This window comes from Nerophis lumbriciformis, linkage group LG04, assembly GCF_033978685.3.
Source record: "Nerophis lumbriciformis linkage group LG04, RoL_Nlum_v2.1, whole genome shotgun sequence".
Taxonomy (NCBI): Eukaryota; Metazoa; Chordata; class Actinopteri; order Syngnathiformes; family Syngnathidae; genus Nerophis; species Nerophis lumbriciformis.
This window is the reverse complement of record NC_084551.2, coordinates 41,816,561-41,830,859: the sequence shown is the minus strand read 5'-3', so window position 1 is coordinate 41,830,859 and position 14,299 is coordinate 41,816,561. Positions and strand designations below refer to the sequence as shown.

The 14,299-nt window shown below is 42.9% G+C and overlaps 1 protein-coding gene across 3 annotated transcripts in view; it reads left to right on the top strand.

Annotated features, from left to right (window-relative positions):
* Nucleotides 1–14,299, top strand: part of LOC133602469 (ATP-dependent translocase ABCB1-like) — a 73,229-nt gene that overhangs the window by 38,407 nt on the left and 20,523 nt on the right. For all 3 annotated transcript variants that reach the window (XM_072913030.1, XM_061955670.1, XM_061955679.1), the window contains 15 exons: nucleotides 1,853–2,024; nucleotides 2,120–2,244; nucleotides 4,527–4,698; nucleotides 4,776–4,889; nucleotides 5,602–5,712; nucleotides 5,796–5,921; nucleotides 6,014–6,217; nucleotides 6,293–6,463; nucleotides 7,487–7,648; nucleotides 7,734–7,910; nucleotides 7,980–8,126; nucleotides 9,496–9,600; nucleotides 9,751–9,828; nucleotides 10,265–10,348; nucleotides 10,417–10,620. In XM_072913030.1, the coding sequence (XP_072769131.1) occupies nucleotides 1,853–2,024; nucleotides 2,120–2,244; nucleotides 4,527–4,698; nucleotides 4,776–4,889; nucleotides 5,602–5,712; nucleotides 5,796–5,921; nucleotides 6,014–6,217; nucleotides 6,293–6,463; nucleotides 7,487–7,648; nucleotides 7,734–7,910; nucleotides 7,980–8,126; nucleotides 9,496–9,600; nucleotides 9,751–9,828; nucleotides 10,265–10,348; nucleotides 10,417–10,620 (2,152 nt within the window). The remainder of the gene's footprint in view (nucleotides 1–1,852; nucleotides 2,025–2,119; nucleotides 2,245–4,526; nucleotides 4,699–4,775; nucleotides 4,890–5,601; nucleotides 5,713–5,795; nucleotides 5,922–6,013; nucleotides 6,218–6,292; nucleotides 6,464–7,486; nucleotides 7,649–7,733; nucleotides 7,911–7,979; nucleotides 8,127–9,495; nucleotides 9,601–9,750; nucleotides 9,829–10,264; nucleotides 10,349–10,416; nucleotides 10,621–14,299) is intronic.

Genomic DNA, 14,299 nt, shown 5'->3' with positions numbered 1-14,299 from the left:
TGACTCAAAGCGCTTTACATAGTGAAACCCAATATCTAAGTTACGTTTAAACCAGTGGGGGTGGCACTGGGAGCAGGTAGGTAAAGTGTCTTGCCCAAGGACACAACAACAGTGAGTAGGATGGCGGAAGCGGGAATCGAACCTGGAACCCTCAAGTTGCTGGCACGGCCACTCTACCAACCGAGCTATTGTGGGGCGGCAACTTTTAACAGTTTTAGTTGTCGGGGGAGCACTTTTCCTGAGGGGGGTGTATGCTGGGATTAAGAAAACTGACAGGTGGTCGGAATGGCCCAGGTGTGATAGTGGCTTAGCCCTGTACCTACTCTTGATATTAGAGTATGCCTTGTCCAGAGTGTTTTTTCCTCTAGTTACACATTTAATGTGCTGGTGGAATTTAGGGAGCACAGTTTTCAGTTCTGCATGATTAAAGTCCCCTGCAATGATGTGCACCGCCTCAGGATACGCGCTTTGATTACTGTTAATGGAGTCATGTAACACCCTGAGGGCCGTACTAGTATTAGCTGCCTGTGGTATGTAAACAGCTGTTAGCATGACAACATTAAACTCCCGTGGAAGGTAGATGGGTCTGCATTTCATAGTAACGTACTCCAGATCTGCCACCAGTCTTGGTGTTGGTGCACCAGCTGTTGTTGACGTAGATGCATAGCCCCTCTCCTCTGGTCTCACCGGAGTCTTTGGTTCTGTCATGCCGATGTGTTGTGCAGCCCGCTAGCTCGATAGCCGTGTCCAGGATGAGCGGGTGAAGCCACGTCTCCGTGATGAGCAGAATGCAGCTGTCCCCGAGGATCTTATTTGTCGCAATCTGCAGCTTCAGCTCATCCAGCTTGTTGGCGAGGGATCTTGCATTTGATAAAAAAATGCTGGTAAGCGATTGTTTGAATGGCAGCTTGCTGAGCTTAGCTAGCGCGCCAGCTCTGCAGACCCGTTTTTGCTTCCTGTATCTCCGCCTCTTTCTCCTGGGTAATGTAATCCACGGAGAGCCCAGTGTCCTGGCTATGTCCGCCGGTATCTCGTGTAAGCGAAGAAACTCAGCTGTGACGTCTTGCTCACTCCATAGTCCCAATTTTAGAAGTTCGGGTCGACTGTAGATGTTAGTTGCCCGGCATAATGTGGACAGACACACCCACCATACAAAAAAATATAAAAAACTTGCACCAAAAAAGAGATCTCTGAACCACTGCGTCTATGTGCGCCGTCATCTTATTTGTCCTGGCTCAGGAAGTAGACCTGGTAGTTCTGTAAACCAGAGGATCAGAGGTTTGAATCTCACTTTGGTGGGAAATACTTAATACCGGCTTTGCTCAAAAGAAAGGGAAAGTAAAGCATGTCTGAATGTCACTGAATTTTTCGACACTGAATTTTTAAAAAACAAATTTTTATACACTGAATTTCTAAACACTGAAATGTTTTACACTGATTTGTTACACTGAATTTATGCACTGAATTATTGAACACAGATTTTTTTACATTGAATTTGTATACACTGAATTTTAAGACACCACATTTTGAAACACATGCAATTTGCTAACACATTTAAAAAAAAAAATTGTCAGCATAATTTAATGCAAAAAATTCAGTTCACAAATTTCCAACGCAAAAAATTCAGTTACATAAATTCAGTGTAAAAAAAAAAAAAAGAAGCTTTTTTAATAAAGACACAAATGAACCTTTAGACATTCACCGCTCCAAAATTATTTATATTCAAAATACATTTGAGTTTTTAGGGTCTTTTCCCATTTTTGCATTCTAAAACCGTTGTCAGGTAAAACTGATGCAAATATTGCTGAACAGTTGAGATAAGTGATGGACATTTTTTCATCTGTATCATCAGCGATGTCTATAAGATCCAAGAGGGGATCGGAGACAAAGTGGGGATGCTGCTTCAGTCCTTTGCCACCTTCATCACATCTGTCATCATCGGTTTAGTGAAAGGATGGAAACTCACGCTGGTCCTTCTGTCCATCAGCCCCTTGCTGGGCCTTACGGCTGCACTTTTTAGTACGGTAAGCCTTGCTCTTTGTTCACATTGGCATTCAGCCCCCATCTTCACAGCCAGACTATTCCTGCTATAATTGCATGCGTCTCCCATCTTGAATAGGTGTTGGTATCGTTCACGTCTAAAGAACAGGCTGCCTATGCGAAAGCGGGGTCCGTGGCAGAGGAGGTGCTTTCTTCCATCAGGACGGTGTTTGCCTTCAGTGGTCAGCAAAAAGAGATTGCCAGGTGAGTTGTACAATGTTGTATGCTGCATGACTGATGATACTGTACAATTTGGTATTGATCTAAACAAAGTTAATGAGCAAATACATAGTCGGTATTGCAGATGATATTTTTAACAGAATTTTTGAGAAAATAAAGTCAATATAATGAACCACAAGCAAAAACTTTTGGCTCTAATTCAAATCCTTTGACTTCTGTGTCCAAAAAAAAAAGAATCTTGCTTTGTAAATAATTTGTAAATACAACAGTATTAACAACACAGGTATTTGTAAACAATATAACAGAAGAGAATTAAAAAGAATATTGATCTACTATCAATCGAATATAATGTCAATATTTGGATCTATGTACCCATTTTTCGAGTGATCAGATCCCAATTCACCAAATGTGGGACAGAGACTAAGTTTTAATGCATCGAGGTAGTCCATAATAACTTAAAAAATAACATTTGTATTTTGCTTACAGAATCCGAATAAAAACTTTAAATGCAATTTTCTCACACTGTCTTATGTAAAAAAAACAAGCAAGGAGCTTAAATGAAAAGAGTATAAATCTATAGTAAATATTCTCACATTTGACTTTGCTATCATAATTTTTTCTACTAATGTCAGTGCTTTTCACTAGCAAAGCTCCGTTACTGCTCTGTGTGTATGCTAGCAGCCCTGCTTCCAGTAACAGAGACAAAACAAGTGGATTACTGACAAGATGGTTCACTCCGCACCCAATACGTGAAACCATCTCCGGCTATCGAGCTAAAAACCTGCTATCAACTAGCTATTAACCCCGTAACAAGCACTTCTCTTAAGGTTGTGAGGGAGTGAGGTTTACCGATGTACACATGCCCCAGCCACACTGGCTGGCCTCCGTTACACTCAACCCCCGAAACAGGTAACAACACCATTGTAACCCGCCTGGTTCTGTCCTTGCTTTTCTGTTCCGCCCGGAACTTGAACCTAGGTTGGCCTGCATTAGAGACGAGCGTTCTTGCCACCGAGCTAAAAGCCCAGGCTATCAACAGTCCTGAAACTCGTAGAAAGCAAAGCTGCAAAAGTAAAACAGCAAAGCAACTGAATTAGTAATTTATGCAGATCTTAATATTATAAAGTTTTTGTCAAGATCCATGAACCATTTGGATTCTGGATTACCGTATTTTCCGCACTATAAGGCGCACCGGATTATAAGGGGCACCTTGAATGAATGGCATATTTTAAAACTTTGTTCATACATAAGGCGCACCGCATTATAAGGCGCATAGAATAGACGCTACAGTAGAGGCTGGGGTTACGTTATGCATCCATTAGGTAGAGCTGCGCTAAAGGGAATGTCAACAAAACAGTCAGATAGGTCAGTCAAACTTTATTAATAGATTACAAACCAGCGTTCTGACAACTCTGTTCACTCCCAAAATGAATAAACAGCTGTTTTATTATTTTCCCCGAGGTAAAGTCAGTGACGTGGTGTTTTGTTTATCTTTTAACAACAGCAAGGTATAACATGTAGTGCAACATTTATATCACATAGTGGAGGGGAACTTTTCCCTGATTCAATAAACACGTAAAAAACAGTGATACTGTTACGGTAAATCAAACGTTAGTGCAATCACAATATAGTAACACTCGAAATAGTGCAGAGCAATAACAATATATCAATAACTCAACGTTGCTCAAACGTTAATGTCACACAACACAACACACAAAATAAACATGTAAAGCTCACTTTATGAAGTTATTCTTCATCCACGAATCCCTCGAATTCTTCTTCTTCAGTGTCCGAATTAAACAGTGGAGCGAATACGGAATCCAACATGCCCGGCTCCGTCTCGTCGATGTCGTCATTAATCGAGTCAGTGTCACTGCTGCTCTATTCCCGTGTTCTACTGCGTGACTGATCGTCTTAAGTTTAAACTCTGCGTCGTAAGCGTGTCTCTTAATAGGAGCCATTTTGGGGTCTTTACATAAACAAACAAATGGAAATGAAACAGCACGCCTCGCACAGTCATATATCCCAGCATGCACGGCGCGCTTTTTCTTCTTCTACGGGGGAAAATGAAGATGGAGGAAAATTAAGTCGGCGGCTGCTTACCGTAGTTGCGATTGATTGATTGATTGAAACTTTTACCTGTTGGAGGCTCAATATTGGTCCATATATAAGGCGCACCGGATTATAAGGCGCACTGTCAACTTTTGACAAAATTGGATGTTTTTAGGTGCGCCTTATAGTGCGGAAAATACGGTAGTTTTCTTTGAAGCAGTGCTCAATTATTTTGTCTTTACATTGTCTCACAGGTATCATAAGAACCTAGAGGATGCTAAGACTGTGGGAATAAAGAAAGCAATAAGTTCAAACATTGCTATGGGCTTCACCTTCTTAATGATCTATCTGTCCTATGCTCTTGCCTTCTGGTATGGAAGCACACTTATTCTGAGTGGAGAGTACTCAATTGGGGTTGTACTTACGGTGAGTAGAGACTATTAACACCAATAAGAACATTCCCACCAAAACTAAGCTACAGTAAATATAATGTTTTGTTTTAGGTTTTATTTGCTTTGCTTATTGGAGTATTTGCATTGGGGCAGACCTCCCCTAACATCCAGTCCATTGCCAGTGCTCGAGGAGCTGCACACAAAGTGTACAGCATCATTGACAATGTAAGGAAAGCCACAATCTCTTTTGACACTTTCACACACAACACATTTTTGTTTCTGTAGAGCTGTCAGTTTGCTTTAGTGCATGTGCACAAGTGTGTTCTGGCGCTCCAAGGAGTCACATTAATACAGCCTTCAACCAGGAGGCACCAATAAGGGGTTTGGAATCCACTCAAATTGGAGCAGCACCCACTGTTAGAGTGCACATTTGGTTAATCTGAAGACCACAGTCTTCTGACTCCAATATATTCACGCAAAGTGATTAGAGCAATATGACTCATGTGAGGTTTAAACATTCTATCATTTTGCAAGAGATTTTAAGACACAACGTATAATAATGGCTTAATTAATCACGTTCTTGCTGTGTCTCACACTACAACATGCATAGATACTTAGCATTAATGAAAGTTGTTCGTACTGCGGCGTTAAAAACCCGGTAGCTTGCTTTTTCTTGTTTCTGAAGATATCTTCTTCAATCCATGTGGAGAGACTTCCTCAAACAACAATACTTTCGTTTTTGTATACGTACATTGAGGAAAGTGGCTGAAGTAAAAAGCAGTGTAAATAAACAGAAGTACACTTCAATACTCCTGCAGAGCAGACAGTCTTCCTCACACTGTCTGTTTGGCCTTTGATAAGCTTCAGTTTCTTTGACCCGCAGTGACCAAACCTTCAACCACAACTGAGCTCAATATGAAATATTTTTGCTCTACAGAAACCATGCATCGACAGCTATTCACACAGCGGCTTCAAGCCTGATGTCATCAATGGAAACATTGAGTTCAAGAACATCCACTTTAACTACCCATCAAGGCCAGATGTCAAAGTAAGCTCCTCAGTGACTGTTTATCCAACACATAACTTCGCTTTGTAGGCCTAAATTACTATCATAACTTTCGTCATTTGCAGGTATTAAACAACTTGTCCTTGAGCGTGAAAAATGGACGAACCATGGCTTTAGTAGGAAGTAGTGGCTGTGGAAAAAGTACAACTATCCAACTATTGCAGAGGTTTTACGATCCTATGGAAGGATCTGTATGTCCACATTTGTAAAGCTTTAAAGACACATTATTTGCAATAAATGGACGCAAAAGGCATTAAATATATCTTTACATTCCTCTCTGTAGATATTCATTGATGACCATGACATCCGTTCTCTCAACGTCCGCTACCTGCGAGAGAAGATTGGAGTGGTGAGTCAAGAGCCCGTACTTTTTGCCACCACGATCACAGAGAACATTCGATACGGACGAAGTGATGTGACGCAGCAGGAGATAGAGCAAGCTGCCAAGGAGGCCAATGCTTACAACTTCATAATGAACCTTCCTGATGTACGACTTTATGACTTTACTTATAAACATATTTGACTGATACTTTCCAATGATAAGACTGTTTTCCTTAAGCAGAAATTTGAGACACTGGTTGGGGATCGAGGGACTCAGATGAGTGGAGGACAGAAGCAGAGAATCGCAATTGCTCGAGCACTTGTCCGTAACCCCAAAATCCTTCTGCTGGATGAAGCAACATCTGCTCTTGATGCAGAGAGTGAGACTGTCGTACAATCTGCACTGGACAAGGTACAACAGACCCTTCACACTAGCCCTTTATATTACTTTGACCTTTAGGTGCCAAATGCTTGTCTTCCCGGGTCTTCCCCAAAACTGATTTTGGTTACCCTTTGTATATTTTTGTTCACAATTAGCACAGTTGATTTTAGGGCGTGTTATTGCCCATTATTTTGAGAAGCACAAATAGCTCTTTAAGTTGCCTTTATTATTTTGGTTTGGCGTACTACAAGGTGTGTCATAAAAGTTCCAGGACTGTGATGTTCTATGATGTGAGACGCATCGTGCGGCATTTGCCTTCAGTGCACGAGAGGAGGCGAGAGTTGTGGCAGGACAACTGGTGGCTGCTTCACTATGACAAAATGCCCTCAGCATCCGACACATTGTAATGCTGGAGCAACCTCCCTACTCACCTGACTTTGCTCTGTGTGATTCCTCTCTCTCTTTCCGAAGTTCAAAGGTTTTATAAAGGGGACAATATCAAGATGGCCATGACAGCGAGGACTGGGAAGAAACATTCAAGGAATGCGTGAAGGCGTAGCATAGGCTAGGAAAGTGTGTTACGTTTCAATAGGATTACAGAGAGGAAAACTTCTGAAAGATATTTTTTGTGACACCAGTCATGGAACTTTTCTGACCCGCCTTGTCAACTAATACTTATTTCGCATGGCTATCCTATTCAGTGTTTATAGAGTAATCTGTAATGTTGACATTCTCAAATGTTTGGGTTATACACGTACACTACTGTCATTAAAACAAAGGGCCAAAATAGCACTTTTTTTTTTCCCAAATTTGGCAAAAAACTGTTGTGTAAATGGTCACATACAGAAAACAGCTGGAGGTGTTGAGGTAAAGCACTTTAGATGTATTTAGTAGGGACAACTAAGGTTGTTGGACTTACAGGATAGACTAAAAAAGGTACAACATCTGTTTTGTATCGATTAGCAAAATCCCAACCCTAAGTGACAAAAACAACAGTAATGTGTCATGAGCTAATTCATATATTATTGTTATAATACATAAACTTCTCTTCAGGTCAGACTGGGTCGGACCACCATAATTGTGGCCCATCGTCTCTCAACTATCAGAAACGCTGATATCATCGCTGGCTTACAAAACGGGGAGGTTGTTGAGTTTGGGACTCATAGCGAGCTAATGGAAAAACAGGGTGTCTACCACAATCTCGTCACCATGCAGGTAACTCTTTAACACAACTTTGGGGGACATTTATTTATCACCAGAAAGATAAACCTCGTGGTTTCTTCGCATTTCCACCCTGCAGACATTTGAAGAAGCCAAAGGTGAACAGCAAGATGAAAATCAGGAAGAAAAGAGCCCAGAATCAAAAACGAGTCCCGACTCCCCTCAATTCAGGAGGAGGTGTACAAAAAGTTCCTTCACTGGTTCAGAGGGAAAGAAAGAAGAGAAAGAAAAACTGGTGGATGCCAAAGACGAGGAGGTGCAATTGCTGCCTTATATCCGATGATCCATCTGAACAGGATTCAGATTTTTCTGCTTCTTTCTGCAGGATGAAAAAGTTCCACCCGTGTCGTTCCTCAAAGTGATGCATTTTAATCTTCCCGAGTGGCCTTACATTTTAGTCGGGACCATCTGTGCTATGATCAACGGAGCGATGCAGCCTCTGTTTGCAGTCCTCTTCTCCAAGATCATCACCGTAGGTTTTTGTAATGTTCATTTAAAGGCCTACTGAAACCCACTACTACCGACCACGCAGTCTGATAGTTTATATATCAGTGATGAAATCTTAACATTGCAACACATGCCAATACGGCCGGGTTAGCTGACTAAAGTGCAATTTTAAATTTCGCGCGGAATATCCTGCTGAAAACGTCTCGGTATGATGACGCCTGCGCGTGACGTCACGGATTGTAGAGGACATTTTGGGACAGCATGGTGGCCAGCTATTAAGTCGTCTGTTTTCATCGCAAAATTCCACAGTATTCTGGACATCTGTGTTGGTGAATCTTTTGCAATTTGTTCAATGAACAATGGAAACAGCAAAGAAGAAAGCTGTAGGTGGGAAGCGGTGTATTGCGGCAGGTGTTGTGCCGTATAACGCACCCCCGCCGTAGAATGCACCCCTTGACTGTTGTGCCGGATAACACAGCCGGTGTTTCATTGTTTACATTCCCGGAAGATGACAGTCAAGCTTTACCATTGGCTTGTGGAGAACTGGGACAACAGAGACTCTTACCAGGAGGACTTTGAGTTGGATGCGCAGACGCGGTACCGTGAGTACGCATGCAGCTGCGGCTTCCAAACATTTGATCGCTTGCCCGTACGTGCGTGCCGCTATGTGCATGTCACATACGTAACTTTGGGGACTTTGGGGAAATATATGTGCTGTATGCACTTTGGGGAGGTGAACGGTACTTTGGGCTGTGGGATTGAGTGTGTTGTGCAGGTGTTTGAGTTGTATTGGCGCGTTATATAGACGGGAGGGGGGAGGTGTTTGTTATGCGGTATTAATTTGTGGCATATTAAATATAAGCCTGGTTGTGTTGTGGCTAATAGAGTATATATATATGTCTTGTGTTTATTTACTGTTTTAGTCATTCCCAGCTGAATATCAGGTCCCACCCGCCTCTCACAGCATCTTCCCTATCTGAATCACTCCCACTGCCCTCTAGTCCTTCACTCTCACTTTCCTCATCCACGAATCTTTCATCCTCGCTCAAATTAATGGGGAAATTGTCACTTTCTCAGTCCGAATCGCTCTCGCTGCTGGTGGCCATGATTGTAAACAATGTGCAGATGTGAGGAGCTCCACAACCTGTGATGTCACGCTACTCGTCTGCTACTTCAGGTACAGGCAAGGCTTTTTTATCAGCGACCAAAAGTTGCGGACTTTATCGTCGATGTTCTCTACTAAATCCTTTCAGCAAAAATATGGCAATATCGCGAAATGATCAAGTATGACACATAGAATGGACCTGCTATCCCCGTTTAAATAAGAACATCGCATTTCAGTAGGCCTTTAAGTTTTTTGAGAAATCAATCTGCTTTCTTTTTCAAATGTTTAGGTGTTTGCCGAGCCTGATGTGGAAGTCGTTCGACAGAGATCTCTATTCTTCTCCCTCATGTTCGCTGCTATTGGAGGCATATCTTTTTTTTCCATGTTTTTTCAGGTATGAATAGCAACATTCACACACATTCTTATGATAGTTTTTGTTGATGTGTTAAATTGAGCTATTTGTCCGATTGAAAGTTTCTGTTATGACAGCCTGCCAAAATATGTCAGTATCGCTCCGCGTGCTCTGATCTGTCACTTTATTCAGGGTTTCTGTTTTGGTAAATCTGGAGAGATCCTCACGATGAAACTGAGACTTTCGGCTTTCAAGTCCATGCTGAGGCAGGTAAGTAACAAGGACTACTCATTTACTGCGACTAACATGCCACTAGATTTACGAGTATTTTTAGTGTTGGTTGAAGTAATATTTGTAACAGGTGCCATTTAAACAATGAAGAATTATAATATATTACATGAGTTGGAAAAAATGGGCCTCTTGTCGTAGTCAAACTAAATCGAGTGCAGTTGTTTGTTTGTTTTTATTGACTTTCAGCTCATTCAAATCGATCAACATATCAAAACCTTGAAAAACAATATCAAGGTGCAGGAATGATCCATATAATGATTGACATGTAAGACTTTCCAATGATTGCATAAACAATGACTGACTGACTGTGCGGGAAGGCGGGACTTAAACAGAAACACAAGTCACAGCTCAGCTGAATATTGCAAGCAGATACATTCAATAAATCAGATTTTCTAACTGTTTTGTTTTCTGTTAGGACCTTGGATGGTTTGATGACCACAAGAACAGTGTTGGAGCGCTCACAACAAGGCTTGCCACAGATGCTGCTCAAGTACAAGGGGTAAGTAAGGCACTCACTTGAGCACTGACACACACATCCTTGAAGCAAACTTTTTGGACTCTGCTCAGGCTACAGGAGCACGTCTGGCTACTGTGGTCCAAAATATTGCCAACATGGGCACCGGTCTGATTCTGGCCTTTGTATATGGCTGGGAGCTGACCCTGCTCATCCTGTCGGTGGTGCCGGTTATGGCGGTGGCTGGAGCTGTGCAGATGCAGCTGCTCTCTGGGCAAGCTGCCGAGGACAAGAAAGAGCTGGAGAAGGCAGGAAAGGTGCGATTTTGTTGTGGGATGGTTTGTTTGTGAAATGAAAAAAATTTACCATTTCTAAGTGTTGTTTAGTAAATGTTACCTTGAAAGAAAAGTATTATAGTGTTCACTACACCACTGATACTTTGTTTACAGCAGAATGTAGTTTTTGATGACAAGCAAAATAACGAAAGAACTTCCATCCATCCATCCATCCATCCATCCATTTTCTACCGCTTGTCTCTTTTGGGGTCGCGGGGGGTGCTGGAGCCTATCTTAGCTGCATTCGGGCGGAAGGTGGGGTACACCCTGGACAAGTCGCCACCTCATCACAGGGCCAACACAGATAGACAGACAACATTCACACTCACATTCACACACTAGGGCCAATTTAGTGTTGTCAATCAACCTATCTCCAGGCGCATGTTTTTGGAGGTGGGAGGAAGCTGGAGTACCCAGAGGGAACTCACGCAGTCACGGGGAGAACATGCAAACTCCACACAGATAGATCCCGAGCCCGGGATTGACGTCAGGACTACTCAGGACCTTCGTATTGTGAGGCACATGCACTAACCCCTGTACCACCGTGCTGGCCACGAAATAACTTAAAGAAGAAAAAACGTTAAAGTACCAATGATTGTCACACACACAATAGATGTGGTGAAATATGTCCTCTGCATTCGACCCATCCCCTTGTTCCCCCCCTGGGAGGTGAGGGGAGCAGTGGGCAGCAGCGGTGGCAATTTAACCCCCAATTCCAACCCTTGATGCTGAGTGCCAAGCAGGGAGGTAAAAACCAAGGTACGGACCGTAGTGTGGGTTACAATGCTGCACCTCAACACAACCAAAAATATTGCACAAAATGACTGAACATGCAGCTGAAGGCAGTCAAAAAAAATGTTAACCGGGACTATGTAGGGCCCACAGTTGTACAGTATACCGGTAATAATTAAGTACCGCAGTACTAATTAATCATAATTGGTACTATACTGCCTCTAAAAAATACCGGTTCCCTTTTTTATTTTTTTACGGGCATGACGGCGCGCCGTTGTCACATTGTGACATTGCTGGTTTTACAAGCAGAGGAGCATGTCTGGCAACACACACGCACAGAGTACTTAAAAGCAGACAGTGTGTAGACAGAAAGGGAAGAATGGATGCATTTTAGCCTAAAAACTTAACAATAAAGGTTAAGCTACAATACTGAAACGCCGCTCAGCAAGAGGTACTTTAAAACATGGCTAGCTAGCTAGTGGCTAGCTATAAACACTGAAGCGTTGCCCTGCAAGTGGTCTTTTCAAACATAGCTTGCTAATAGCTAGCTAGCGGCTAACGTCCCTCTGTAGTGTTTTAGCTACTTCTAAATCACTAATCTTCGCCTCCATGGCGACAAATAAAGTAAGTTTCTTACAAGTATCATCTCTGCAGGACGAGTTACAGCTAAACATGCTTCACCACACACCGTAGGAGGATACAATAGCTCAGCGGCGTCACTGTAACAAAAGCTAGTGCTCCTCAATGTAAACAAATGCCAGGGATGGATATACACCTGACATCCACTGTAATGAAAATTTGAGAGTAATAGATCTTTTTTGTATATAGTAAAAGTTTTAGATTTTTCAGTAGCTGGACGAAGTGGCTGGGGAGAGGGAAGTCTGGGCTTCTTTGCTTAGGCTGCTGCCCCCGCGACCCGATCTCGGATAAGCGGAAGAAGACTGATGGATGGATAGTTTAACTCATGAAAAATGGGAGCAAAAACAAAAATGTTGCGTTTATATTTTTATTCAGCATACATATTGCTCACTAATATAGATAGAAGATCAAATACAACAAAACAAACCACTAATATCTGTACTGCACACCATGAAAAAACATCACAGTAATTACAAAAGTGCGTTGTACAGTTTAATGGCTATGGGTAGAAAGGACCTGCGGTAGCGCGCCTTTTTACACTGTGGATATAACAGTCTAATGCTGAAGGAGCTAATCAGGGCCTCCACAGTGTTGTGCATGGGGTGAGAGGGATTGGACATTATGGATGTCAACTTTGTCAGTATTCTTCTGTCAGCCACCTCCTCAATGCTATCTGGTGGGCAGCCGAGGACGGAGATTTCAAGATTCAAGATTGTTTATTGTCATATGCACAGTTAAACAGACAGTTTGCCATACAATGAAAATCTTACTTTGCTAGTCCACCCTTCAACAAGTCACACGGTACTTAGCTAAAAATAAAAATAAAAATAAAAATGTATATACAAGGCACAGTAAGTAACATTACAATATTGCACATTCTGATTGACAGTCAACAGTATAACTATGGAGGTGACCTTGGGTCACAGCAGCAGTTAAAGTGTTTTTAGTGATCAAAGGTGAAAAGTGTGGTTCACAGTTCGGGGGTGGTCATGGTAGCTGTCTTTTGTTCAAAAGATAAAAGTAAAACGGGGGGGGGGAAGCTAGCATTCACAAGTTAGCATTCACAAGACTGATGGCCTGTGGGTAGAAACTGTTTGTCAGTCTCGTAGTCCTGGATTTCAGGCTCCTGTATCGTCTGCCTGATGGTAGGAGGCTGAAGAGACTGTGCTGGGGGTGTGTACTGTCCTTTATGATGTTGTGTGCTGTCCTGGTGGCCCTGGTAGAGTACATGTCCTGTAGTGAGGGGAAGGCTGCTCCTGATATGTACTGAGCAGTTTTAATCACTCGCTGGAGTGCCTTCCTGTCTTTAGCAGTGCAGTTTCCATACCAGACCGTGATTGAGCTGGTAAGGACACTCTCAACCGTACTTCTATAGAAGTTGCAGAGAATTTTGGGTGGCATGCCAAATTTTCTCAGCCTTCTTAGGAAGTACAGTCGCTGCTGGGCTTTCTTTATTGTTTGTTGGGTGTTGTGATCCCAGGTGAGGTCCACCTTTGTCCCCCCTATGTACAGAGGTGTGTACTGGGCACTCCTTCTCCGTGGGTCAATAATCATCTCCTTGGTCTTGTCTGTGTTCAAGGAGAGATTATTATCCTGACACCAGGCCACCAGTTCCGCTACCTCCCTTCTGTACACTGCCTCAGCTCCCTCGGTGATCAGTCCGACGACCGTAGTATCATCTGCAAACTTGATGATACTGGTGTTGTTCTGGGAGGCCACACAGTTGTGTGTGAAGAGGGTGTACAATAGGGGGCTCAGCACGCAGCCTTGGGGGGTCCCTGTGCTTAGAACCTTTGTGCCTGATGTCTGGTTGATGTCTGACTGACTGGGGCCGGTTTGTGAGAAAGTTCAGGACCCAGTCACAGAGAGCCGGTGTCAGACCAACAGTGAGGAGTTTAGCAGTGAGTTTTTGTGGGATGACCGTGTTAAAAGCAGAGCTGTAGTTGATGAATAATAGCCTGGCATAGGTGTCCTTGCCCTCTAGGTGGGTGAGGGTGGTGTGGATGACGGTGTTGACTGCTTCCTCAGTGGACCGGTTCTGCCAGTAGGCAAACTGTAGAGGGTCCAGTGTGTCTGGGATAGTCTTCTTGATGTGTGACATGACTATCCTCTCGAAGTACTTCATCACTATTGGGGTGAGTGCAACAGGTCACAGTGTTTTTCTTTGGCAGGGGCACGATGGTGGTAGTCTTGAAGCAGGTGGGCACAACAGCTTGTGCTAGTGACAAGTTGTATATGTCAGCAAGTACGTCAGCTAGCTCTGATGAACACACCCTGAGGGCCTGGCCAG